We start from the raw sequence: 27,247 nt of genomic DNA, 5'->3' as shown, positions 1-27,247 counted from the left end.
GAGCACAGACTCAGGCGACAGCGGGAGTCAGGGACACCAAGATCCTGTCCCGGAGACCTGGAGTCCCTGCTCGAGCCATATCTACCCCAGGACCCCAGAGCCAGCATGAGAGCAAGACTACGGAAGAGACCCGCAGAGGGCGCTGCACCACTGGGTGACAGGAGTAGGCTTAAAGGTCCGGCTCAGAGTGTCAGACTTTATTCATACCCGTCCCCACTGTGTGTGTGGGGGGCGGGGGGGGGGGGAGCGGGAGCGTCCAGACTGTAGTCCTGAGTGCAGGATGGGGGTTCAGGTGGAGCCCACGGCCCTGCCCTGGGCTCCTGGCCCGGCTGGGCTCACACATGCTGCCTGCGGTGCCGCAGCACCTCCGTGGGCGTGAACAGAAAGTCTTTCTGACAGGCCTCGCAGTGGTAAGGCCTCTGCAGAGCAGATGTCTTCTGCTGGGGCTCGGGGGCGGCTTCCTCAGCCCCTAAGAGAGAGGAGAAGGGAGGCTGAGGGGGTGCTCCACAGCAAGCTCTCACCCACCCAAACCCCGGGCACCCGAGGGGAATCTGGTTCTGTCTCCTCCAGGAAGCCCTCCTTGATTTATACATGTGTACAGACTGAGAGCCCTGGGGTGGTCCGTGCACTGCAGCAGCAGCTCGGGTTTGCCTGCTACAGCATCCCTGGCTAACAACAGAGTGGATGCAGCTGCGGTAGCGACAGCTGTGGGACAGAAAAGAACAAGAGACAGCCACAGAGAGACAGAGGCAGACGGAAAGAAATGAGAAAGTGGCAGCCCTCCGGGCCCTCCCCAACCCGGGCTCCGGGGTCTCTGTGACCAAAACCAGAGGGTTGAGGATGTCAGTCCTGTGTCCAGAGAAGGCTCAGATACACAGGAAACCACCCTGGGACGGATAGATGCCCCGCCCCCCACGGCCTTACCGGCGGCCGGCGGGGCCTCGGGGCAGGTGTTCTCGTGGGCGATGCGCTCCAGGGGCGTGAGAGGCATGTGCAAGCCGCAGTGGGGGCAGGTCCAGAAGGTGCGGAGACAGTCGCTGTACAGATCTGTGTCGCTCTGCAGGGGGCACGCTGTGTCAGGGCTTTGCCCCCGCCCCCCAACAGCCAGTCTAGGTCCCTTCTGAGAGCCCCCCGGGTGGCAGGTCCCATTCTGCAACTACCCCTGGACTAGAGTGAAATGTGGTTGGGGGCTCCCTAAAATCCCACGTTCAGGGGCGGGAGGGTGAGGGGCCGAGGGGGGCCCATGCTCACCGTGAGGCAGTTGTAGGTGAGGAAGTCAGTGACTGCGTAGCCCCCTTTGGTGGGGTGGGGGGACAGGGTGGAGCTGCCGAAGAGGCCGGGGAGACTGGGGGCTGTGGTGATGGTCTGGGGTCCCACGTAGAGGTTCTGGGCTTCAAGCCCCGTGAGCCGCCGGAGCGTGTAGGGGACCTGCGGGGAGAGACAGGAGAGAGTGGGCCGCTCCGCACCTCGCTTCCGCAGCCGAAGCCAAAGCCGGGGGACCAGAGCAGAAGCTGGGCCGTGTTCCATGGCAGCTGCCGGACCCCCACTTCCCCATCCCTCCACCTTCAACTGCAAAGACGGAACAGAGTTCAGGAACTTGCTTGTTTGGCTGGAAGAGCAGAAAGTCAGACACTAGAAGACTGAGGACAGAGGGACTTTAAGACACATCCACAGCATGACTGGCCCCAGTTCTCTGAAAAGGATCTCCCAGAGGTTAGCTTCCTGTCAAGATTAAGACAAGGAGCAGCTGGCTGGCTTCCCGGTTTAGCCGATAGACTTGAATGTGGAGATAATACTGAAAAGCACAGGACTCGGTGTCTGATAACCCAGAACGGACAATGCAGCTGCAAATGCAGAGCCGTCGGTCAGTTTGGATGTAATAATCCTGACGTTCGGCTGGTGTAACGGCCGTGGCTCACCTCCTCCAGTGCCGCGTCCTGGTGGTTACCTGGCCACGTTTAAGGCGACTCACATTTGGTCCAGGAGCGCCTGACAGGACGCGGCTGCTGCAGCAAATCAAGCGAGAGAGGGACTGCCGGGTGCCCAGACCCGTGGTCGGCAAACCGCGGCTCGCGAGCCACATGCAGCTCTTTGGCCCCTTGACTGTGGCTCTTCCACAAAATACCACGTGCGGGTGCACACGTATAGTGTGATTGAAACTTCGTGGCCCATGCTCAGAAGTCGGTATTTTGTGGAAGAGCCACACTCAAGGGGCCAAAGAGCCGCATGTGGCTCGCGAGCCGCGGTTTGCCGACCACTTGCCTAGACAAGCACAGGCAATGCCGCTCCTCATGGGGCTGCTCCCGTCTGCGCCTGTGGCCCATGGACGCGCTCAGAGAGCCTCGGACGCACAGGAATGAGCACAGCAGCTGCTCGGGCGGTTACTGCCGATCCAGAGGCCGGGCCGGGCAGGTGGAAGATGGGTGTTTCAGGATGTCAGCCCCTCGCCCACTTAGCACACTTGGGAACCATTCACGTCCCGGTCTGCGCTTAGAAATCAAACATCACATTTTCAAGGGCAGAATCCCAGAAAACTGACTATGTTTTAGAGATTTGCCATCATTGCTTTTTCTTTAATAAAGTTTTGGGAAAGTTGAAAAAAGAAAAGAAAAAACAGAGATTCTGGGAGACCTTATCAGAGCACCAGGGTCCAGCTGTGCTGAAGTCCCCCCTGGGCTTTTCAGTCACGGGGCCCATTGCTAAGCCAATCACAACAGGTGTCAGACGCTCCTGACCAGAGCCTTGTCTACAGGCCCTGACGTCCCAGGCCCCTCCCTGCTCCCCCCACTCGTGGGACCACGTCCAGACCGCAGAGCTGGCCTTTAAGTCTGGCAGCCGTGCCCCTCCTTCCCCCAGCACGTCAGCCTGTTCCTCTTTCCCTGGTTCACTGGGTCCCTCCACTCCTCCAGGAAGGCATCCTGGATTACACCCTTCTCCCCTACCCCTGCCTTCCCCCAGCACGTCAGCCTGTTCCTCTTTCCCTGGTTCACTGGGTCCCTCCACTCCTCCAGGAAGGCATCCTGGATTACACCCTTCTCCCCTACCCCTGCCCCACGTAGGAAAATCAGAATCAATTCTCGACTCCCACTTAAGAGGGGGCCTGGGGTCGAACCTGCTCTCCATGAGTAGGCACCTCACAGCCCCCCTCACACCCGCAAGTCCTACTTGTAACCGGGGTAGCTGCACTGCACACACAGGAGCTACTCATACGCATGCGCTGAATCAGGGCTACGGCTAACAGTGCGGCCTCTGGAGCCAGGCCCGGGGTCAGATCCTGGCTCCAGCCCTTACCAGGTGTGACCCTGGGCTTGTCATCACCGCCCTGGAAGCTGTGGTGGACGGGGCACCCCCCGGCCGAGGGTGGCGGTGGGTACCTTGGCTGCTGTGAACTGCAGCAGCTCTCTGCTCAAGGCCACCACCTCCTGGCGGTTGACCGGAGCCTCCTCCTCCTCCTCTTCCTCTTCTTTTGCCGGCTGCCCCCGACGGGCCTGATGGGCCAGCTGCCGGTCCAGGGCACTTTCCCAGCGGGCACGGAGCCGCAGGGAGGCCGCCAGGAGTCGGACTGCACTTTCAGTGTCTGCAAGCTGGAGCTCCAGCCAGCCATCAGCCACCAGGCGGGAGCAGTCACCATTGGTGTCCAGGGACCGACTGAACAGCAGGAGGGACTGGAAGAGACGGGGCAGAAAACAGGCAGTGGGTGAGGGGCCCCCACACGCTGGGTTCCGGCCCAGACATTCATTCATCCATCCACCTGTCCATCCATGTATCTGTCCATCCATCCACCTATCCATCCATGTATCTGTCCATCCATCAACCTGTCCATCTATCTACCTGTCCATCCATCTACCTGTCCTTCTATCCACCTGTCCATCCATCTATCTGTCCATCCAATGTACCCATCAGTTCCCCCACCCATCCACCTGTCCAACCAATTACCATCCATCCATCTACTCCTGCCAACAAACATTTACTACACGCCTACTCTGTGCCAGGCACTCTTCCAGGTGCTAGAGATACGACTGTGAACAAGAAGACCGAGTCCCTGCTCCCATGGAGCGGACGTGCCACTGGGAGAGACGGATGAATAAAGAGCAGAGTGAAGCAGAGAGTGTTCTAGAAGGAGGGTAGCATTACCCGAGGTGGGGCAGACAGCTGAGGAGACGGCCACATCTTCACAGGTGGGGTTACATGCAAGTCAACCCTCCTCGAACGATGTCCCTAACGCTCTATACACATTTTGCCCTCAAATATACAAACAAATAGCAGGTGCTAATGAATGGGATGCACGCTGAAGTGCTTAAGGGTGAAGGGGGCACTGAGCCAGCAACTTACTCTGAAATGCAGCAAGAAACTGAGAAGAAAACTCACCTACTGAAATGGTGAGGACAGGTGTGTCGTCAAGCAAAAGACCAATGTCCTTTGGCCCCAGCCGGCTTGGCTCGGGGATAGAGCGTCGGCCTGTGGACCGAAGGGTCCTGGGTTCGATTCTGATCAAGGGCACGTACCTGGGTTGCAGGCTCCTCCCTGGCCCGGGCCCTGGTCGGGGCTCGTGCAGGAGGCAACCAACCGATGTGCTTTCCTCACATCGATGTTTCTCTCTGTCTTTCCCTCTCTCTCCCACTCTCCCTACAAATCAATGGAAAAGTATCCTCAGGTGAAGATTAACCAAAAAGACCAACATCCTTGGAAGAATCTGGGAAGCGAGGGTATGAGTGCTCCCCATACTCTTCTTTCAACTCTTCGGTGTGAGAATCACAGTACGCTGGGGAAATTCTAGGACGTGTGGGGGGAGTGGATGTTTGGGCTGGGAGATGGCCAGGAGGGTTCAACATCCATTCTGTCTACCCGTGTGTGTGTCTAAAATCCTCCACCACGAACCCCCTGTGCAGGGGGCGGCGGGGAGGCTGCCCTCCAGGCAGCGTCTCCACCGGCAAATCCTTGTGTTCCCCCCGGGGCCCGCTGACGGCCATTGCTCTGCCCTGGCCCCGCTGGCTCTCCCCAGCACTGACAGGAGCGTCTGGCTCCTCCTTGACCTTTATTTCTGTTTCTGTTCACCGCCTGCCTCCCCCACTTGCATGTAAGCCCCATGAACACAGGGAGCTTTATCGCTTCTGATCACAAACACGCCCCCAGCACCTAGACAAGTAATAATGCCTGGTGCAAGGTAGGTGCTCAATTAATGAATGAATGAGCAGCTCAGAGCTCAGTGCAAATCACAGTAATGCTCTGGCCGGTGTCACTCAGTGGTTAGAGCATTGGCCCATACACTGAAGGGTCATGGGTTCAATTCTCGGTCCAGGGCAAGTACCTGGGTTGTGGGTTCACTCCCCGCCCCTGGTCTGGGTGTACGTAGGAGGCAACCAGTTGATGAGTCTCTCTCACACTGATGTTTCTCTCTCCCCCCTCCCTTTCTCCCCTTCACTCTCTGAAAAGCAATGAAAAAATACCCTCAGGTGAGGATTAACAACAACAAAATAAATCATAGCAGCAGCAAAATCTACTGAGTTCAGGGACCTGAAGGGTTTCTCTTTTCCCAGGACATTCCCTGGGGGCGAAGGGAGGGGGTCCTGGTAATGGGACACCGGCCCTGGCTCACTGTATGGCTTAGGCAAGGGGCAGCCCACCGACATGCCCAGAGCCCGTCTTCACCTCTATAGTGAGAACACACAGTCCTAGAACCGCAAGCTGGCATGCAGTGAGCCGCAAGGTGTGGCAGCTACAAGGACTCTCTGGCTACAGGCACAAATACATCCACCCATATCCAGCCACCGTCCCCTCCTTCTGCCTCCTTGCTGGGCTCCCTCTTCCAACCGTGTCAGACTCTGTCCCCGCTCTGCTCCGAACCCTTGCGGGGAGGGAGGCGGGGCTCCAGTCTCACCCGCCTCCTGACCTCCTCTCTCTCTGACCTCACCTCTGGCAACTCTTCTCCTCACTAACTGCTCCAGCTGTTCCCTGTGCAAGCCAAGCTTGCGTGTGCCTCAGGGCCTTTGCGCTTGCTGCTTGGACACTTCTCCCAGGACTCCCTATGGCTTCTTCCTCTCTCCCGCCCTCCCTTTGGGTCTTTGCTCAATCGTACCTTCTCAATGAGGCCCGTCCTGATCGCCTTATTTCCTACTGGAACCTGTCCCGCACCCTCACCCTCACCCCACCCCTCCCAACCTGGCCCGATTCCTTTTAATTTCCTGGAACACTCGTTTAGTGCTGTCCTTTGTTCATTGCTATTTTCCGCCCTCCCCCTGGACGTCAGCTCCAGGAGAGCAGGGCCCGGGTCTTGCTTAGCTCACTGCTGTTGCCAGCACCTTCAATAGCTCCTGACACACAGCAGGCGCCGCTACATGAGCGCACAAATGGAGGACAGCAGCCGCCCAACAGTCTGCGGCCGATGCCTGCAGCCAGCAGGGAAGGCGACTCCTCAGGCCCAAACCCTGTGGCGCAGTCGCCACACCAGGACCCACCTGGAGAGCAGGGACGCGGACACAGTTCACCAGGTACGGCTTGTTGGTCTCCAGCAGGGAGACGAAGGTGAGGAGCTGGTGCTTGCTGCTCATCTTGTCCTTGTCATCTGAAAGGATCAAGAGGACAGCTCAGCCCTAACGAGTCTGGCTCAGTGGATAGAGCATCGGCCTGCAGACTGAAGGGTCCCAGGTTCGATTCTGGTCAAGGGCATGTACCTGGGTTGCGGGCACATCCCCAGTGGGGAGTGTGCAGGAGGCAGCTGATCAATGTTTCTCTCTCATCAATGTTTCTAACTCTCTATCCCTCTCCCTCTCCCTTCCTCTCTGTAAAAAAATCAATAAAATATACTTTAAAAAAAAAGAGGACAGCTCAGGCCCACCCTGCCCACCGCTGTCCCACTCACCCCCCGACATGCATCCATCCCCCAGGCCTTCCTGTCCCCCAGCCATTTAACCATCCACATAAAGAAGATACTCACGGGTGTGTAGGAGAAAACACCTGTGGCTTAGTTTTAAATACTTTGTCATAATGAATGTGACTTTGGCTTTTCGGTGACATTGAGAAATATTGTCAGTTTTGTTAGGAGCGAGAACAGCATTGTGGTGATGCTAAAAACAGTCATCATTATCCTAAGTGATCTGATGACTGAAATGTTTCAAATGCTCCAGCAAAAAGGAAGAAAAACTAAACAATCAGAAGTAAGGGTGGCAAACGCTGACAGCTAGTGAGGGTTTGTCCACTTGGGTGATACAGTATAGAAATTTTCAAAATTAAAAAAAGAAAAGGGAAACATGGCCGGGTAGCTCAGTGGGTTAGTGTTGTCCTGATACACCGCGGTTGTGGGTCCCATCCCTGACCAGGGCACATACGAGAGGCAGCCAATGACTGCATAAATAAGTGGAACAACAAATCAATGTTTCTCTCTCCTGTCTCTAAAATCAATAAAAAAATTAATAAAAATGAAAAATAATGCAATAGGAAAAGGGGCGGGGAGAGCCCCAGGGCAGCCCCAAGCCAGGAGCTCACAGCCTGAAGGCAGATCTCGGGACAGGCTACATACTCAGTCCCTGGGCACCACCCTGCTGAGGTGCGCCCGCACCAAGCAGGTAAACGCGCCACGGCCCCCCAGCCAGGTCTGGCTCTTGGGACCTCCCGGCCTGTATGTCCCACCTCAGCAGCCCCAGCGAAGGCCAAGTGTGGGGAGGAGTAGGGGGGTTCTCCCCCCACTCGGCTCACGTACCTCGGCTCCCTTCACCGCCCCTGGCCTCCGGCTCCTGCGTGTGCAGCACCTCGGGGCTGCTGGCGAAGACGCACGTGGGGTGCAGCACGGTGCCCTGCTTGGCCTGGGTGTGGAAAATCTGGAGGCCAAAGGGAGGCGCCAGGTGACAGAGGCCCTCGGGCGTGCTCTGCCCTCTTCCCGCCGCCCTGCCCGCAACGCTCTTCCTCCACCCTCTTGGCCAGGTTCCCCCTCCCGTCTCAGAAGCCCCCTTCAGGAAGGCCTGCCAGGCCCCTGCCTGCCTGGTCGGGGCCCCTCTGTGCTCCTCCAGCCCCGGGCTCCCCGCCCCGGCGCCACCTCTCTGGGTCAGCTGTCTGGGAACAATGTGCCGCCCCCACCGGACTGTAGCCCCACACAGGCAGGGCCGGGAAGGTGTGCTGAGGGAGGCCCACCTGGTCCGAGTCCTTGCGGCCGCCGTTGAACGGGTCCGGGACGGCGAGCTGCGGGTAGAGGCCCCGGGCCAGCACCAGCTTGAGCAGGGCCATCTGGTCCCGGGTCAGGGCCTGGGCCGAGCTGGCGGCTGCCTGCAGCTGCTCCAGGTTGTGCCGCAGCTTAAACTTCACATCCTGTGGGAACATCGGGAGGGGGGTCCCACGGGGCTTGTCTGGGACACGTGGACCCAGAGGTTCTGTAGGCTGCTGGGGCCGCACCCTGTCCCCTCAGGCCCCCAGGACGGCCCCCTGGTGCCCCACCTGGATGTCCACGTGGTCGCTGGCCGCCCGCGAGGCTTGGCCCCGCTCCTCGTCGCTGGAGCAGCCATCCTCCTCCTCCTGCAGCCGCAGGACCTTGCGCCTGCGCCCCCCGCCCTCCTCGTGCTGGCGCTTCAGCTGGTACAGCTCCCGGCGCTCGCGGCGCTGCTGCAGCCGGCTGTAGCTGTCCCCCGGCTTCGCGGCCTGGGCCCCGGCCAGCAGCCCGTGGTCCTCCAACAGCTCCTGGGGACAGATGGGCCCAGTGAGGGACACAGGGCAGGCCGAGGGGCAGGCTCTGGACCCAGACACATTCCAGAGTGGGGCTGCCACTCGCCGGCGAGCAATGTCGGCCTCTGAGCCACAATTTCCTCAAATGGAAACCGGGGATACTCCCAATACCTCCACTAGGCTGCTGGGGCTGAAATGTGCCAGGTAAGAACCACCTTTGCACAGCGCAGGCGCAGATGACCGCTCCATGAAAGAGCAGTCGCTGCTGCTGGCTGTTGCTTCCCCGGCGGAGGCCCAGAGAGGCCCAGGAGCTTGCCCGGGGTCACCCTGCTAGCAAATGGCAGAGCTGGGATGTGCCGCTGGGATGTCTGGCCCCAGATCTGGTGCCTCTGCGCTTGCTCCTAGCTCTCCGTCTGAGCAAGCGCACGGCCAGCTCCACACCCCTGGCCCATGAGGATGCAGCACATGACCGCTGACCCTGTGCGCCACCCCCAGGAGCCCTCCCGGATTTCCACCCCCACGCCTCGTCATCAGCTGGTGGGGGAGGAGGGTGCAGGGTGGGACCCTGACCTCTGTGTTAGAGACGGAAAGAGGCTGCGTTCCAGAGTCCGCTCAGATGCCCTCACTCTGTCTCCCCACCACCCTGGCCTCCCTGTCTGCCTGGGCGGGGCTGGCCCCCACCCCTGGTCCTGGGCCTCACCTTGAACTGGCGCCGCAGGTTGGCCATCTCATACAGCCGATGCTCCTCTATGCCCCGGTGGCGGCACCACTTACGGGAGTTTCTGCTCCGTTCAGATTTCACCTGGTGGAGGTAGATGCCAGGTGTTGGGGCCTGGCCAGCTGGGGGAGGGGAGGGAGCTGACCTCCCACCCAGAACACCCAAGTATGGGCCTGAACACCAGCCACTGGGAGATGCAAGGCAGGTGGAGACCTGTCGGCCCTCCATGACACCTGCTTTCTCCCTTTTCCAGGACTCAGCCCCACTGCCCCTTCCTCCAGGAAGCCCTCCCAGACCACACTGAGTCAGACACCCACTCCAGCCTCTCAGCCCCTTGTGTTCCCCACTGCAGCCTAGTCTGGGTGGTCACTGTCTAGGGACAGGTCTGACCTCCTGCACCGGACTGTGAGCCCCAGGAGGGCAGGGCCAGGTGGTTTTGCTCATCACCGGGTCCCAGCACAGGGCCAGGCCCAGGGAACGTATTTTGGGATAAACAAGTGCTACCCTAGGAGTCTGGTTTTAACGGGCACTTTAGAAGCCCAGGTTCCCCTCGGGCCTGAGCTCTGCACGTGCTGGTCAGAATGGTGGAGTCCATGGGCTGGGGGTGGGGCATGAAGAGGAGCCACAGCCGCAGGGAGGCCCTGACTCTGTGCCTGACAGTCAGACAGGGGGACATGTCCCCACCGGCCTCACCTGCACCCAGGTGTTGAAGACATTGAAGAGCGTGAAGGGGTCGCCCAGGTCACTCTCCAGGGGCCGCCGCGCTGCCGCACCTTCCGGGTTGTTCTGGGCGCTGCGGGTGAAGGGCGACTGGACGCTGAGGGCGGCCGCGATGGTGAGCACGGGCTCCGCCAGGTGGAACATGGAGCCCAGGATCAGCATCTTCCCTGGGGGCGGGCAGCAAGCTGAGCCTCCCCCATCCTCCCTCCCTCCCTCCCTCCCTCCCTCCCTCCCTCCCTCCGGCTCACAAAGGGCCTCGGGAGCCAGATGGACACACTGTGCTCTCAGTCACATGATCTTGGGCAAGGCCTCAGTTTCCCCATCTGTAGCTGGAGACAAGCACCTCCTCAGACACGTGGTGGGGACTGGCTACTGCTTCTTTCTTTCCTCCAGCCCCCCAGCACCTCTCCCCATGGGCCTGGCTTCTGTTTCATTTTGACCTGCCACGGCACTGTCCTCCCCAGAACGCGGCCGCCACGCCAGCTGTCCCTGGTCTGCCTGGCACACAGCAGGCGCTGCTGACTTCTGCACCCATCATGGTGTGAATCTCTCCTGCCATCTTTATTCCATTCAAGGCAGAGGCGGGGAAGATGGAGGGGAGGATAAAGGGAGAGACGGGAGGAAGCAGGAGCCGGGAGGTAGGGGGGGAGGTGGAGGGGGGCAGGGAAGGACAGAGAGAAGAAAGAAAGCAGCAGGAACAGTATCCCCGTGGCGTTTCCGATGCTCGGGCTGCTCCCGCCTGCCCTGCAGTCAGTGCCTGTACGTCACGCATCTGACTCAGCCCCACGGTCCCCTGACTGCCTTTCCAGAAAGTTCCTGTTACACATCTAGCCTCCTCAGATAAAGGCAGGCAGGAAAACAAGTCTGTCCCGGGGCCCCCAGCTCCGTCCATCATCTGGGCAGGTCCCTCCATCCCTCATCCATCTGTGAGAGGGGCTGACAGCGCATCCACCTGCTGTTCCACCTGCAGGGCTCGCAGCGCCCGACCCATGACTGAGCCACCACAGCCCAGCACGGTATCATCTGTGTCTCTTGCCCGGGGGCCTGGGAACCCACGTGCCCGCCTGGCCGTGGAGTGCCCCCAGCTCTGCCCCCTGACAGTGACGGGGGCCAGGGACAGGCTTTCTCTGAGCCTCGTTTCCTCGTGGGAAGCGAGTGTCACTCACTCCTGTCCCGTGGGGGTGATGTGCCGATCACACCCAGGCTCTCTCACTGGCCTGGCCCCTTCCCCTGGGCACAGGTCTAGGCCCCACCCCACCAGGCCTGTTTCCTCATCTGTACAACAGGGTGCCCGGGGGCGCCACCCTCTCTATGTGAGAATGAAAGGACATGAGGCCCACAAAGCCCGTCACTGGCACACAGGGAGTGCTCTCACTGGCACACAGGGAGTGCTCTCACTGGCACACAGGAAGTGCTCTCACTGGCACACAGGGAGTGCTCTCACTGGCACACAGGAAGTGCTCTCACTGGCACACAGGAAGTGCTCTCACTGGCACACAGGAAGTGCTCTCACTGGCACACAGGAAGTGCTCTCGGCATGTGGAATGCTCCTTTTCTTCCCAGCCCCGTTTCCCTCTAGAGCAGGGGTGGGAAGGTCCGCCCCGAGGCCCGTGGGCCATATGAGGCCCGTGAAATCATGTGGTCTGGCCGTGCCAAGGCATGAGGGGTGAGTTAATTAGAGGTTTGACCAAATACAGCAGCTAATTTTAGGTTGATACTTTTGTATGGCCCGCAAATGATGTTATAAATGTCCAAATGGCCCTTGGCAGAGAAAGGGTCCCCACCCCTGCTCTAGAGCAAACAGAAAGAACCACGTCACAGCCTCAGGGGCTGAGCGCCGGGGCCCTGCCGGGATGGGGCTCTAAGGGCTAACACGGCAGAAGGCTGTGTGGAGGGTCTGTGCGTGGGGAATGGTGCCACGGTGGTGGCGCCCTGCTGGGACTGTTCTGTGGGCTCTGGACCGTCGGTGGAGACAGAATGTCTTGAGTCGGGAGAATCAGGCAGAATGAACACGCTGGAGTCAGCGAGCTCCTCGGGAGGGGCAGGGATGGCGCAGGAATGAGTAAGAGGAAGAGGTTTTGAAATCCTTACCACCCACGCAAAGGGCAGCCCAGGGCACAGCTGGGGACGGCTGTGCAGCGAAGCCCTGTTTGTTTACTGCTGTATCCCTGGTGCCCAGCACAGTGCCCGCACCGGGGACTTGCGAACGCATGAACAGGGCCTGGAGAGGGAGCAGGCTTGCGAGGAGTGGCCCAACCCACCCAGGGACCTGTGTGGTCACCCCAAGGGGGGTCCTCACCAATCACGACGTCCACGGGCAGCTGGGCCAGCAGGGACCCGATAGGGGTGAGGGCCTCGGAGCTGTCCAGAGCCCCCTGGTCCCGGAGGTAGAGGATGGCCGTTTCCAGGCTGGCTGGTGGCGGGGGCTCGATGAAGGGGAAGGTTCGGGGGTCTCCCACGCTCATGCTCTTCATCTAGAATGAGAACCAAAGCCCCCAGGAGTGGGGGACACGTGAGCCACTGTGGAGCACTCAGAGGGCTCAGGGATCATAAATCTGTGATACTTTAACGCCCCCAATGTTAAGGCCCACTGTACAGAGGCAGCAGAGAGGGCCACTGTCTGTCTGTCTGGCCAGCACCTCTTCTCCCAAACCCTGGACAGGGAGCGAGTAACTGAGGTTTCTCAGCCCCTGGTCATTGCAATTGACTAAGGAATGAGCACATGACCCGAGCTGGGCCAATCAGAATCCTTCCCTGGAACTTTGTAAACTGGTAGAGGGAAATTCAGCATCCTCTGGTTGTGAGGGGCCTGGATGGAAGCTCAGAGACGCTGTGGTTATTCTTCCATTGCCTGGAAATTACCCGACCCACCACAGATGGAGAAATCCTTAATTGTTCCTAACTAGACCTCCCCCCCCAATGGATACACATAGCCATAAAACCCCCTTTCCTGCTTACAAGAGTTTGAGTTTCTCTCACTTTCGACCAAAGAATCCCCATTAACTCAGAGGCCAGAGGGGGCAGAGGGTGGTGGGGAACACACACACCACCAGGCCTGGCATGGCGAGGCGTGTGCCTATGAGAGAGCCAGAGGGAAGCTCAGAGAGCCTGGGGGGCTCAGCCCGTCTTCCAGGGCTCACCTGGCCCTGATCTGGAGGCCACCTGGTATCTGGCCGTCCACCCAGGAACCAGCTGTCCCACCTTCCTCTCTGTTCACCAAACCCTGATGTCTGGGAGATCACCCAGTACCCATTAAAAGATCTTCAAATTAAAAGCTCTGGGTAGGGGCGGGGTATGGATTTTTTTTTTTTAAAGCTCTCCAGGTGGTTCCGGTGTGTAGCTGGGGCTAAGAATCAGTGCTACGATCCAGTCTGGCAATGCCACACTCCTGGACAATTACAGGTCATAGAGTGGACACATGTGACCCAGTTCTGCCAACAAGACAGACTGGGAAGTTGGCCAAAAGGCTCTGGGAAAGGTTCCTATGGCCTTAGAAATTAGACCACAGCCCTGCCGGTATGGACCAATGGTTAGAGCATTGGCCTGTGCACTGGAGGGTCACAAGTTTGATTCCTAGTCAAGGGCATGTACCTGGTTTGCAGGTCTGATCCCCGCCCCTGGTCAGGGCACATGTGGGAAGGAACTGATAGATGTCTTTGTCACATCGATGTTTCTCTTTCTCTCTCTCCCCTTTCCACCTCCCTTCCACTCTCTCTAAAAAATCAATGGGAAAAATATCCTCACTCCTTGGGTGAGGATTAAAAAAAAACAAAACAATTAGACCCACAAATAGGGACAGTTGGCTGCTTCTGTCTCTAGGTGGTAAAGGAGGAGGAGGTGATGCCACGACTGCCAGAGCCAGGTGGCATTCAAGAGGCAAACTTGGAGCCTGACAGCCTCAACTGGAACCCGGACTCTGCCACTTGTCAGCTGTGTGACCTGGGTCAAGTTACTTAACCTCTCTGTGCATCCATACACCAGAATAGGATTACTGACCCCACAGAGTTTTGGTGAGGTTACATACATAAAACACTTAGGACAGGGCCTAGCCATTGTATGCACTAGGTAAGTGATTTTTCATCATCGTCGTCATTATCATTATTACTAGGAGAGCTGCTGATAAACTGATGTTGCTAAGACAGAAAAAACCCAGTCCTTTATGACATTATGGATCCATTTAAATAACCAAGCCTGGAACCTCCCTGTCTCGGGCTTTGTGGCATATGAAACGATACTTTTTCCTTGTTGTTTAAGCCAGTGTTTTTCCAACAACAGGCTATATGGGTCCAGAACTCCATGCAGTGGCTCACAACCAGCATTTAAAAAATATTAAACCAAACAAATAGAAACTATCAGCGTGTGTCACCTGTAGGAAGGGGCTGGTTGGTGCCACTCATACACATCCGCTGCTCCCACTTTCCTCTGCCTCGTCTTCCTGAGCACAGAGACTACATTTCCCAGCCTCCCCTGCAGTGAGGTGTGGCTGGGACCCAGCTCTGGCCAGAGGCAGTGGAAGGAAAGTACTCCACTTGCAGGCCTGACCCTTAAAGCCCCCAAACCCATCCCATACTCCTTCCCCGCTGGATGGCTGACAGATGAAGAGCCCCAGGGAGATGACGGAGCCATGAGAGGGAAGGGGCCTGGGTCCCTGAATAAAGGAAACTGGCGCCAACCGGAGAACACAAGTTCTGTTGTGTTGGCCGTTATGGGAGTGGGTCTATTTGTCTAATCTAAACGAAACTAACGACTGAGATATGAGCCACGACATCACATGTATGGAGAAACCCTGGTTTTAAAAGCCATTTTCACGACATCACATGTATGGAGAAACCCTGGTTTTAAAAGCCATTTTTAAGAATATATATATATATATATAGATATATATATATATATATATATATATATATATATATAGATTGATTTTAGAGAGAGGAAGGGAGAGGAATAGAGAAATAGAAATATCGATTTTAGAGAGAGGAAGGGAGAGGAATAGAGAAATAGAAATATCGATGAGAAAGAAACATCCATCAGTCGCCTCCTGCACACCCCCCACTGGGGATTGAGCCCGCAACCTGGGCATGTGCCCTGACCAGGAATTGAACCTTGACCTCCTGGTTCATGGGCCAATGCTCAACCACTGAGCCACACTGGCCCAGGTAAAAGCCACTTCTTTTTTGTTGTTGTTAATTTTTTGTTGTTGATAATTCTCACCCAAGGAAACCATTGATTTTTAGAGAGAATGGAAGGAAGGAGGAGGAGGAGAGAGAAACATCGACGATATGAGAGAGACCCACCGATTGGTTGCCTCCAGCACACGCCCTGACCAGGGCTGGGGATTGAGCCCACAACCCAGGTACGTGCCCTTGACTGGAATCGAACCTGGGACTCTTCAGTCTGTGGGCTGATGCTTTATCCACTGACCCAAACTGACTAGGGCTAAAGCCAGTTCTTGATGGGTTTTCTGTTACAGCTGAAAGAACCCTGAGTGAGTCACGAGGTTCCTCCCATGACTCCATGGCTTTGGGGAACAACTCCCTCCTCAACACGGGATCTGACATTTGAAAGGAACCAGTGCCCCTCAGCGGCCTGGCCAGCCCAGCTCTCCTTGGCCCTGAACACAGATTGGTCCTGTCTAAATGCCTCCCGGTTCCTGGCTGGCACAGTACTCAGGATCCCGTCCCCGCCCTGCCCGCCTCACCTGCAGGACCAGCGCGTCCAGGGCGACCCTCCGAATCTCCGGCACAGCGTAAGGGGCGAAGGCGTCGTAGTCGGATTCAGCGTAGAGGCGGAAGCAGACGCCGGGGCCTGTGCGGCCCGCCCGGCCCTTCCGCTGCTCGGCACTGGCCTGGCTGATCCAGAACTCCTGCAGCCGCTGCAGTTTGGCCTGGGGGTCGTAGCTCATCTCCTTCACCTTCCCTTGGGGGGTGGGGGGGCGCAGGGAGGGATGGGCATGTGTGTGCAGCAGCCACATGGGGCCTGCATACACCCGGTCCTCTCCCCAGCCCTTCATCACTCGCCCTCACTTACTCCTCTGTTCCATGAACACTGACCCATGGCTCATTCTGGGCCCGGCCCTGACATTTGGTTAATGTAATCTTGCATTTCCTCGTTCACACATCTTTTCTTTTCTTTTTTATTCTTTCTTTTTAAAAAAAAATATATTTTATTGATTTTTTACAGAGAGGAAGGGAGAGGGATAGAGAATTAGAAACATCGATGAGAGAGAAACATCGATCAGCTGCCTCCTGCACGCCCCCCTACTGGGGATGTGCCCGCAACCAAGGTACATGCCCTTGGCCGGAATCGAACCTGGGACCCTTCAGTCCCCAGGCTGACGCTCTATCCACTGAGCCAAACCGGCTAGGGCCACACATCTTTTCATTTATTTTTTCAAGCCTTTGTTTACTCAGAGGCTCGGACAGCTGACACATGCTGTGAAGAAGCTGCTGTGTGGTGGGCACTGTACTGGGCAGCAGGGACACAGCTGTGAACAAAGCAAAGTCCCTGGTCTCACGGCGCTGAACACGCACCGTATCTCATCAATTCCAAGGCCGACCTTTGTTCCTGTTGCGCTGTCTCTGATGCATTTTAAAACCACTGGCATGTCTATGTTTCATGGACAGCATTTAAGAATCTTAATGGTACATAAACCTATGGAATGTTTTATCGCTGGCCTCCCAGATTCAACACTGTAAGGTAACTGCTAACATTTACTGAGGGTTCCCTCTGTGCCAGGTACCAAGTGTATCCACTTATTTAATCCTTCCAGCCTGAGGGAGGCACTGTCATTACAGCCATTTCACAAAGAACACACAGTGTCAGGGACCCGACCCTGGGCACACAGCCAGCAGGGTCCCCGAGCCGCTATGCGCTGCTGACTTTCCAGAGGAGTCCACCTGGGAAGGCGGACAAGAAGCAGATCAACGGATGTGAAATGTGATGCCCACACCAGGAAGAAAATAAAGCCCCACAAGGAAAGCAAGGCCGCGGGAGAAGGGGGAGGTCACGCAGACGAAGTGGACAAGCCGGGCCTCTAAGGGGAGACAGTGACGCGGGCCCTGGCATGGGATGGAGTGAGCCCTGTGGGTATTTGGAGAAAGACAGTTCTCAGCAGAGACGACAGTCAGTGCAAGGCCCTGCGGCAGGAGCAAGTTGGAATGTCTGAGAAAGATTTAGATGCTGCCACTGCTCCACAGCCCTCAAGCTCTGGTCCGGCGGTCTCGGTCTCTCGCTACACCGGCACATCTCCACCTCCCACACTCACTCCCCTTCCGCCCCTCGGTCGCTGGGGCAGCCCTTACCGGAATCGACTACAAAGCGGATCCCGTCGATGGTGACTGAGGTCTCAGCGATGTTGGTGGAGAGGATGCATTTCCGGACTCCAGGGGGGGCCACGTCAAATACCTAGGGGCGGTAAGTAGGTGACCAGGGGCTAAGTCGGCCCTTACTCACCCGTGTGTCCAGGGGCCTCCTGGACACCCCCGGGGTGTCTCACACCCAAATGTCTAACCTGGCCTCGGTGCCTCCCACCAAAGCCTGTCCTCCTCAAGTCTCCACCTCCGAGATGGCTCAGCATTCTGGACCAGGTGCCTGGGCTGTCCTGGGCCCTCCCCTCCCTCCCCGTTCCTCACACACCTGGACATCTTCAACATTCCCATCCCCCGCACCCACGGCCCTGCCCTGGTCCAGGCCCCTCCTTCCCCACCAGATGCTGCTCCAGCTTCCTCCTTGGTCTCTGGCCTCCAGACTTATTCCCTCCAGCCCATCCTTCACACGCGGCAGAGGGATCTGCTGAAGCACTAGCTGGCACTGGCCCCACCTTGCTTAGAACCCTCCCATGGCTCCCCAGTGCTCTTGGGACAAAACCCAGGCACCATGCTGGGTCCTCAAGGACCCTGGTGGTCGAACCCTGGGTAGCTCTCCAGCCCCACCTCCCCTGACTTTCCCTTCATAGTCTGGATCCCAGCCCTGTAGCTTCCCAGCTGCCCGTCTTTTTCGCACCCCAGGCCCTTTGCACAAGCCCTTCTCTAGGACCCCAGAGACAGTCAAGCCTAGTGACTTACAGCGGGGGTCAGCGACTATGGCCTGGAGACCAAACCAGCCTGCCACCTGTGTCTGTGGACCAAGTTTAATGGCACAGCCTCGCCTGGCCCGTCTACAGCTGCGCTTCCCGCTGTAACAGATTCGCTATGACTGAGAACCCACAAATATGGACTCCCTGGCCCTTTATAAGTTTGCCAACCTCTTGTTAACACTTGGAGTGGGGGAAACGAGTTAAGTCGGCTCGCGTGAATTGCGCGTACTCCGCGGGAGCCGTCTTTAACTCGGTTCATATAGATTTGCGGTGGAGTGTGGGAAACGTGTAAACTCGGGCTGATTGTAACTGCGTATTACCAAATATTTGTTTGTAATCCACCCTTTTGGTGGATGGAACAAAACCAAAAGACAGAGCCATCTTATATTTTGGCGGGAAATTCACCCCACACCGGAGTGTTAAGAGCATGGGCTCGCCCTGACCGGTTTGGCTCAGTGGATAGAGCGTCAGCCTGCAGACTGAAGGGTCCCAGCTTCGATTCCGGTCAAGGGCATGTACCTTGGTTGTGGGCACATCCCCAGTAGGAGGTGTGCAGGAGGCAGCTGATCGATGTTTCTCTCTCATCGATGTTTCTAACTCTCTATCCCTCTCCCTTCCTCTCTGTAAAAAATCAATAAAAATTAAAAAAAAGAGCATGGGCTCTGGTGCCAAATTACCCAATGCACAGCCTGGCTCTGCCTCTTACGTGACTTTGCACAGGTGCCTGTACCTCTGATTCTATAATCTGTTAAGTGGGAATAACAACAGGACTGGTAGGCAGGGCTGCGGTGAGGACTAAATGAGACAAGCGTACAGAGCCCAGAACTCCTGCCTCTCGCAGCAGATGCTCCACACACGTCGGCTGGACTCTTCTCCCGGCCCCCTTCTTAGGCTGCGGCTTTCTCAGGTCAGTTCTGAAAGCCCCTTCCTCCAGGAAGCCTTTCCTGAATCCACCAAGACTCTGCTCTCAGAGTTCAGAAGGTTCCTCTACCATTTGTAAAACTGTCAATTACTTGTCCGTCTCCCCCAGCAGACCAACAGCCACGTAAGGGGAAGGGCCATATCTTGGCTCCCACTGTGTCTCAAAGAGCCCCCTCAGCACCACGGGAGGCGCCAAGGAGATGCTCAGGGGTCGTGTCTTCAATCAATAAGCAATGACTGGGCCGATGAGATGATGCAGTCAGCCTCCAGGATGGCCCCAGGGGGTCTCACCCTCCCCGTGCACACACACAGCTTAACTAACAGGACACGGCCCAAACGACGGCCTGTGACTGCAAGGCCAGGTCATAGGAGACCTTGTGGCTTCTGTTTAGGTCTCCTGGGGAGAACCAGTCACCATGTTGCAGGGACACCGAAGCAGCCCCCTAGAGAGGCCCCCAGCCAACAGCCAGCCGTGTGAGTGAGGACCGCTAGCCCCCTTCGAGTGAGTGTAGCCCCAGCCATCTACAACCTCATGAAAGATCCTGAACCAGAAACCCCCCAGCTAAGCCACTTCCCAACCCCTGATCTACAGAAACTATGTGAGATAATGAATGTTTATCGTTCTAAGATGCTAAATTTGGGGAAAATTTATAACTAATACAGTGGCCCAAAGTGCTCTCTCCCCGCACCCTCCTTTCCAGCCTGGTGGTCTCTTCACCTTTCCTCACACCCAACTCACAGATTCCCACATCCATACATTTGCTCAAGCTGGTGCCCCTGCCTGGACTGCCTGCCTGTCTCCTACTCCAAACCCTCCTAGGCCCCCACAGCTAAGCCCCAATGCCTCCGACTTTACCAGGAGTCTCACCCTGGTACCCCGCCCACCCCCCAATCTCCCCCTCCAGATAATGGGAGCAGCCCTGCAGCCCGCAGCCCTCCTGGTGCCGTCACCCCCCTCCTCCCCCGGCACACACAGCCAGACCCCACCCTGCTGGCTGCCAGGATACCTTGTCCTGGTCGGCCACAGAGAGGGCGCTGTGCAGCGGCAGCACCACCCAGCGCTGGGTGTGGCTGGCGTAGGTCTGGGCGGCCTCCAGCACAGCGCTGATCTCCGCCATGCCGCTGAGGAAGACCAGGAGGTCGCCCCGCTCCTCGGGTGGGTACTTGCTGTCGATGGCCTCCAGGACCCTCAGGAAGGGCCGCGGGTCCAGCTTCTCCGACTTGGACACTGATGGCTCGGCCTCAATCGGCTGGTACACAACCTGCGCGGAGACAGCCCCAGGCATGAGCGCCCGCTGCCACCCCAGCTCAGAGCAAGGGGCGGGGAGACCATACTCACACAGGGCGACCTGAGGAGGATGCAGTAAAGCACAAAGTATGAAGGTAACTGGAAGGCCTCTGGGTGCCGACAAGGTTTGATGCTTCTTAATCTGGGTGCTGGCTGCATCCAGGTATTTAGTTGGTGAAAATTAACTGAACTATATACATGGTATGTACATTCTTTTACATTTGGAGTATAACTTTAACAACAAATTTTAAGGGGTACAGCCAGGATGAAAACCCTAGAAATCCCTTCTCAGAAGGAACCCTCACTCTTTTTTTATGGCTGCCTAGAACAAGCATGTCAAACTCACGAGTATTTTTGCAGCCCAGGCAATGTAATAGTATGGAAGAAACGTTTTAAAAATTTCGTAACTTAATTTTTCCAATATCCTGTTATACATAATTAATAACGAACTATAATATTCGCTAATGACTGACTACTATAATCATATTGCATTCATTTCCCTTACGTATCTTATGCGCAGGCGCACCATTTCTCTCCACTAATACTAGCAGCGAATATTTTAGCAGCCGATGGCCATGTCATTAGTCTTGCACTGACTTGTTTGGTGTGCGCAACAGGAAATATTTAGCTTTTGGAGAACAAGAAAAATAGGTTTATTTGCGTGACGCTTATTAATTTGTGCAGTTCTTCAGTGTCTGGTAAGTTAATGGTCAAGAAAAAATATTAATTTGTATTAAAATGTTCTATTATTTTATGTTAACGACTCATTTATTTCAGTTCTTTGTATTTAGCATGTCTCTATTGAAATAAACCTACGTTTCTATGAAAATTGAAGCTTTTGATTTTTTGCGGCCCACATACACTTAAACCTTGTTTATTTGGCCCGTGTTAGCCTTTGAGTTGGACATGCTTGGCCTAGATCAGTGGTTCTCAACCTTCCTAATGCCGCAACCGTTTAATACAGTTACTCATGTTGTGGTGACCCCCAGGGAAAGTTCAAGATAGAAGTTGCTGACTGAGAGTTCAGGACTAAAGAGATGGGATGCTAAAAAGAATCTCTGGCCCTAACCGGTTTGGCTCAGCGGATAGAGTGTCGGCCTGCGGACTGAAGGGGCCTAGGTTCGATTCCGATCAAGGGTATGTACCTTGGTTGCGGGCACATCCCCAGTAGGAGGTGTGCAGGAGGCAGCTGATCGATGTTTCTCTCTCATCGATGTTTCTAACTCCCTATCCCTCTCCCTTCCTCTCTGTAAAAAATCAATAAAATATATTTAAAAAAAAAAAAAAAAAAGAATCTCTGGCCCTAGCTAGTTTGGCTCAGTGGATAGAGCATCGGCCTGCGAACTGAAGGGTCCCAGGTTCAATTCCAGTCAAAGGCACATGCCTGGGTTGCAGGCTCAATCCCCAGTAGGGGGCGTGCAGGAGGCAACCGATCAATGATTCTCTCTCATCATTGATGTTTCTATCTCTCTCCCTCTTCCTTCCTCTCTAAAATAAAAATATATTGATAAAAACATATTTTTTTAAAAAGAATCTTCGGCTAGCTTGAGTATAGCAATTTTAAGAGGACCTGAAAAAAAGGTTTGCCTCTTGGTTTCAGCTTCTTCAACAATATTACACCTCAGGTGGATGGTGAGTGAAATGTGTTGGAGTCAGGCCCACCCCCAGGATTGCTGTGAGAATGAGATGAGATTGGTGTAGGAGACCGATGGTGGTTCCCAGAAAGTCTTCCCTGGAACACAGGAGAGAGAGAGAGAGAGAGATGGCATCTGCCAGCCTCCCTTGCAGCTAGGTGTACTTCAGAGATTAGAATGGAAATAACTACAAGGGCACGTCCAACTTTCACACACACTGGATTTTCCCTGGACTTTCGCTCCTTTCCTCTTCCCACAACTCTGACCAGACAGACCAGGACACTCCCTAGGACTCTTACCAGGTGTGGTGCTCAACCCCCAGGGGATAGCTGGTAACATCTGGAAACACATTTGGGTATCACACCTGGGAGAGGAGGATGCCATTGGCATCTTTGGATAGAAGCCAACAATACTGCTAATGATGCCACAACACACAGGGCAGCGCCCACAGCTAATAATTATCCAGCACAAAAGGTCAATACTGGGTCTGAGAAACCCACCCTGTGAGATGGCAGAGCAACGAGAAAGAAAGAGCCTGGGTCCCTGGATGACCACATGGAACTGAGCTGCCCATCAGCCTGGACCAGCCAGACTGTTATATCAGAAAAATCAACTGCTATGTCATTTGAGCCTTTATATTTTTGGGTCTCCTCTAATAAGCACTTAGCACTCTTCCCAGCACATGAAAATGCTCAGATATGGCAGCTATAAAAGAGACAGAGAGAGAGAGAGAGAGAGAAAAGAGAGACAATATCCTTAACTGAAGGGAAGGGAAGCAGAGCAGCAGACAGAGAAGGGACATGTCCAGGTTGGGCCAGAGACCGGGTGGGAGGGAGGAGGGTGTCGGGGGGAGGGGAGCACTGACCGTGATGGGAAAGAGCCTGCCGGGCACCTGCACCACAGGGGCGCTGCCGAAGTAGCTGGAGAAGAGCGAGATGTTGATGGTGGCCGACATGAGGATGACCTTGAGGTCAGGCCGCTTGGGCAGCAGGCGCCGGAGGACGCCCAGGAGGAAGTCGTTGTGGAGGTGGCGCTCATGGACCTCATCCACGATCAGGACCTGGTACTGGGGCAGGCTGGGCTCCCGCTGGATTTGCCTCAGGAGCAGCCCCACGGTCAGGAACACGATCTTGGTCGCCGCCGAACGCGTGCTCTCAAAGCGGATCTGGTAGCCAACCTGGGGGGGGGGGGTGGAGGAGGGTGGTCGGGAGGGGACCCTGGGCCTGGGCACCAGCCCCTCACCCCGCCCTAAGTGAAATCCGAGCCAGTGCCCTCGCATCGGACTCTGGAGTCCAACAGACTCGGGTTTGAATCCCACCTCTGCCACTTGGGGTCGTTGACTTTGGGCAAGCAGTTCCATCCCTCAGACACTTAGGTTTTCTCCTGTGAGAATTTTTTTAAATTAAATTTATTGGGGTGACACTGGTCAACATGAACATAGAGGTTTCAGGTGTGGGTTTCTATGTTACAAGATCTGTGTATTGCACCGTGTGCTCACCTCCAAAGTCAAATCTTCTCCTGTCCCCTTTCTCCTCCCACCCCCTCCTGGGAGAGTTACATGTGCTAATGCACTGAAACATCTAAGACCCTGGGCTATGACACTAATTAGTATAATACCAATAATCAGCCTTTCTTCAAGTCCTTACTATGTGCCACCAACTACTATAAATGCTTTATGTCTATCGACTCATTCCATTCTCACGACCACCACAGGGTGTAAGAATTCTTCTTATCCGCACTTCACAGATGGGGAAACTGAGGTCACTCACCCAAGGCAACAGAGCCTACAGGGCACCTCACATCACACACACACATACACACACACACACCCATACACACACACACACACACACACACACACATCCGTTTCAGGTGAATTATATTTCTAAATGTAAAAGTTATTAGAAAAAAAACAGAATATCTTCATGTCCTTAAAGTAGGCAAAAATCTCTTAAACAGAGCCCAGAGAGTGCCAGCCACAGAAAGAAAATGACAGACTGGATTATATTTAAATGAAAAGACACCATCATCAAAGGACACCATTCAGAAAATAAAAGGCAGCTCACAAAGTAGGAGACAAGATTTGCAACACATAAATCCTACCGCGGACTCTTATCCAGAACTGATAAAGGCCTAGCAATCAAGAACAAAAAGACTGGCAACACAGAAGACAAATGGGAGAAAGGCTTGAACAGACACTTCACAAAACAGGCTCTCCAATGGCCAATAAATACACGAAAAGGTGCTCATGTCCTTGGTCATCAGGGAAATGCAAATTAAAACCCATATGTTGCCCTAACCAGTGTGGCTCTGTGGATAGAGCATCGGCCTGCGGACTGAAGGGTCCCAGGTTCGATTCCGGTCAAGGGCATATACCTTGGTTGTGGGCACATCCCCAGTAGGGGGTGTGCAGGAGGCAGCTGATCGATGTTTCTCTCTCATCGATGTTTTTAACTCTCCATCCCTCTCCCTTCCTCTCTGTAAAAAAAAAAAAAAAAAAAAAAAAAAATCAATAAAATATATTATAAAAACAAAAACCCACTATGCAAATTAAAATGTGATACCAGCCCTCACCAGTTTGGCTCAGTGGATAGAGCGTCGGCCTGCGCACTGAAGGGTCCCGGTTTGATTCTGGTCAAAGGCACATGCCTGGGTTGTGGGCTCGATCCCCAGTGTGGGGTATGCAGAAGGCAGCCGACCAATGATTCTCTCTCATCATTGATGTTATTATCTCTCTCTCTCCCTCTCCCTTCTCTCTGGAACCAATAAAAAGATGCTTTAAAAATTTTTTTAATAAAAATAAAATGTGATACCACTTACACAGCCACCAGAAAAGCTAAAATGAAAAGTTTACTGTAGCAAGTGCTGGTGACAACGTGAAATGTACTGCTGGTAGGAGTGTAAACTGGTACGACAGCGTTACAAAACGGTTTGGCAGTATCCCGAGAAAGCTGAAAATACCCCACTCCTACATATATACCCCCCCAAATAGTCACCAAGGGTGACCAAAAGGCACGTTATAAAATGCTTAAAGCAGCACCATTCACAAGAGCCTAAAACTGGACACCCTCCAAATTCCCCTCGACAGCTGAAGGAACAAATACACACGAAGCCTTCACAACGGGAGACGGTACAGCGCTGACTGCGCAGCACGCACCTACATGCAAAACCAAGGATGAGCCTTACAGAACTAATACTGAGCAACACCAGCCAGGACCCAAAGAGAACATACTTTGTTATTGCCTAAAAAAGGTAATGAGGCAGATAATCTGTGACCGTCTATCAACTCAGGTGTGATGACCTCGCACTAAGATGATCATTTATCACTAAGAACAGTGAGGACCTTGGGCACCTCAAGGTCGTAACAAGAAGGGGAAACAAGAGGGTTTCCGGGGTGCTGGTTTGATTTTTAAAAATCTGGGTGCTGGTCACACAAATATATTCAACTTGTGAAAATTCACATGATACACGCATTCTACTGGATTGAGTATATTCTAACTTCAACAACCATTTTTAAGTGGTAGGGCCAGGATTAGAACCCTGGAAATCATTAGTAAGGAAGTGTCCTCATTCTTTTTTTATGGCTACTTAGAAAAAAGATCGATGAATCTTTAGGACATTTCTAATTTTTTTACTGTTAAAGTGCTATAGAGGCAAACCTCCGAGATATTGCCGGTTCAGTTCCGGGCCACCACAATAAAGTGAGAATTGCAATAAAGAGAACTGTAATCTTTTTGCTGGTGGAGGGACTTGCCTTCAATTTGTCAAAAATGTCACATCTACCCTGGCCTGTGTTGCTCAGTGGTTAGAGTATTGGCCCAAGCACCGAAGGGTCCCGGGTTCAATTCCCAGTCAAGGGCAGGTAGCTCGGTTGCAGGTTCCCTCCCCACCTCCTGGTCAGGGCAAGTACGGGAGGCAACTAGTCCATGTGTCTTTCTCTCATCAATGTTTCTCTCCCCCCACCCCCTTCTCTCTTCCACTCTCTTTGAAAATCAATGGAAAAAATATCATGTGAGGATTAAACAACAAAAAGCAACATCTGTGAAGCACAAAGTGAAGCGCAATAAAACAAGGTCTGCCTGTACTGGGTAATGTTAGCACCTTTATCATCTGGACCATATCCAGGCCAATCTGCAGACAAATTTCTAGAAGAATCACTGCTAGGTCAAAGGGTAAGAGCTTTGGTAACCTTAATCGACTCGGCCCATGTTCCCCGATGTCCCACGGGAGGAAGTGGGATCCTGTCAGCGCCCACTCACCTGTGAGCCATACTGACTGAGGCTCTCAAAGCCGACGCGCTTGGCCAGCGAGATGCAGGCGATTCTCCGGGGCTGGGTGCAGGCCACGTGACTGAAGCCAGCGGCCAGCAGGTACTGGGGCACCTGCGTGGACTTGCCACAGCCGGTGTCACCGGCCACCACCACCACCTGATGCTCCTTCAGCGTCTTCAGGATGCGGTGCCCGTACTGGGCGATGGGCAGCGCCGCCCGCTCCCGCTGCAGTTTGGCCAGCCTCCCAAACGCCTGCTTCTGGACAAAGTCCAGGTAGTGCAACAGGGCTTGACGGAACTCGGACACCCTCTCCGGGGGCAGGTGCCTGCCCAGCCTCCGAGAGCCCCGCAGGTCAGGGCCAAGGACCGAGAGGTTGATGCGGTAGCGCGGGTCGTAAGCACCAGGTAGGTCGGCCAGCGCTAGGATGCTGTGCTTGGGATGCTCGGGGTCCCTGTCCTCCTTCCTGGTGGCCTTGAGATGCTGGAACCTCTGTAAGCGTTCAAAGAAGGTCCAGAACTTCTGGCACTCCTCGGAGCCCTGGCGGATGTAGTCCTCGTCGCGGAAGAAGGCATCCTCGAACAGATGCCGGGTCTCTGGACAGTTCCAGTCCCATTTCTCTGGGGCCTCCTCCTCACGGGGAGCCCAGTGCCGGTCCCTGTGGCCCCTGTCCTCCCTTGTTCTGGGAGGCGGCATGCTGGACCTAACCACCAAGCCGTCACAAAACTGGCTCAGTTCTGATCACCTGGACCAGACATCCTCCTCCATCCCCGACTCCTGCAGCGGCCAGTGCCTGCCGTAAGGAACCACTTTCTCTTCAAAGAGCTAATTTTCCTCCTCGGGGACGGTCCAGGCCCACTGCAGGCGATGGCAGAGTGAGTGGCCGAAGGGGGTCAAGCGGGTGACGCACAGGGCACCTCAGGCCTCTGCAGCAATCCCTGGGATGGACACAAGTTCATCCTGGGTTTTAGGCCC

At 55.2% G+C, this 27,247-nt stretch overlaps 1 protein-coding gene across 3 annotated transcripts; it reads right to left on the bottom strand.

Moving 5' to 3' along the window:
- Window positions 1-241: 241 nt before the first annotated feature.
- Window positions 242-27,247, bottom strand: DHX34 (DExH-box helicase 34). 3 transcript variants are annotated; one of them, XM_006108197.3, is made up of 16 exons: window positions 26,264-27,247; window positions 22,870-23,181; window positions 20,090-20,344; window positions 17,389-17,491; window positions 15,786-16,003; window positions 12,387-12,561; window positions 10,061-10,254; window positions 9,350-9,451; window positions 8,425-8,664; window positions 8,125-8,298; window positions 7,697-7,814; window positions 6,456-6,562; window positions 3,375-3,665; window positions 1,252-1,428; window positions 925-1,057; window positions 242-469 (listed from the first exon to the last, which is right to left on the bottom strand). In XM_006108197.3, the coding sequence occupies exons 1-16, from the start codon at window positions 26,966-26,968 to the stop codon at window positions 336-338; spliced, it is 3,438 nt and encodes a 1,145-aa protein (XP_006108259.1). In that variant the 5' UTR covers window positions 26,969-27,247; the 3' UTR covers window positions 242-335. The 3 variants fall into 3 exon arrangements, with proteins under 3 accessions (XP_006108259.1, XP_023604598.1, XP_023604599.1); XM_023748830.1 differs by lacking the exons at window positions 242-469; window positions 925-1,057 and having other exon boundaries at window positions 1,296-1,428; window positions 3,292-3,665; XM_023748831.1 differs by lacking the exons at window positions 242-469; window positions 925-1,057; window positions 1,252-1,428 and adding an exon at window positions 4,369-4,458 and having other exon boundaries at window positions 3,541-3,665.

This window comes from Myotis lucifugus, unplaced genomic scaffold, assembly GCF_000147115.1.
Source record: "Myotis lucifugus unplaced genomic scaffold, Myoluc2.0 scaffold_1875, whole genome shotgun sequence".
In the NCBI taxonomy this organism is placed as follows: domain Eukaryota; kingdom Metazoa; phylum Chordata; class Mammalia; order Chiroptera; family Vespertilionidae; genus Myotis; species Myotis lucifugus.
This window is presented reverse-complemented; position numbering and strand designations above follow the sequence as displayed.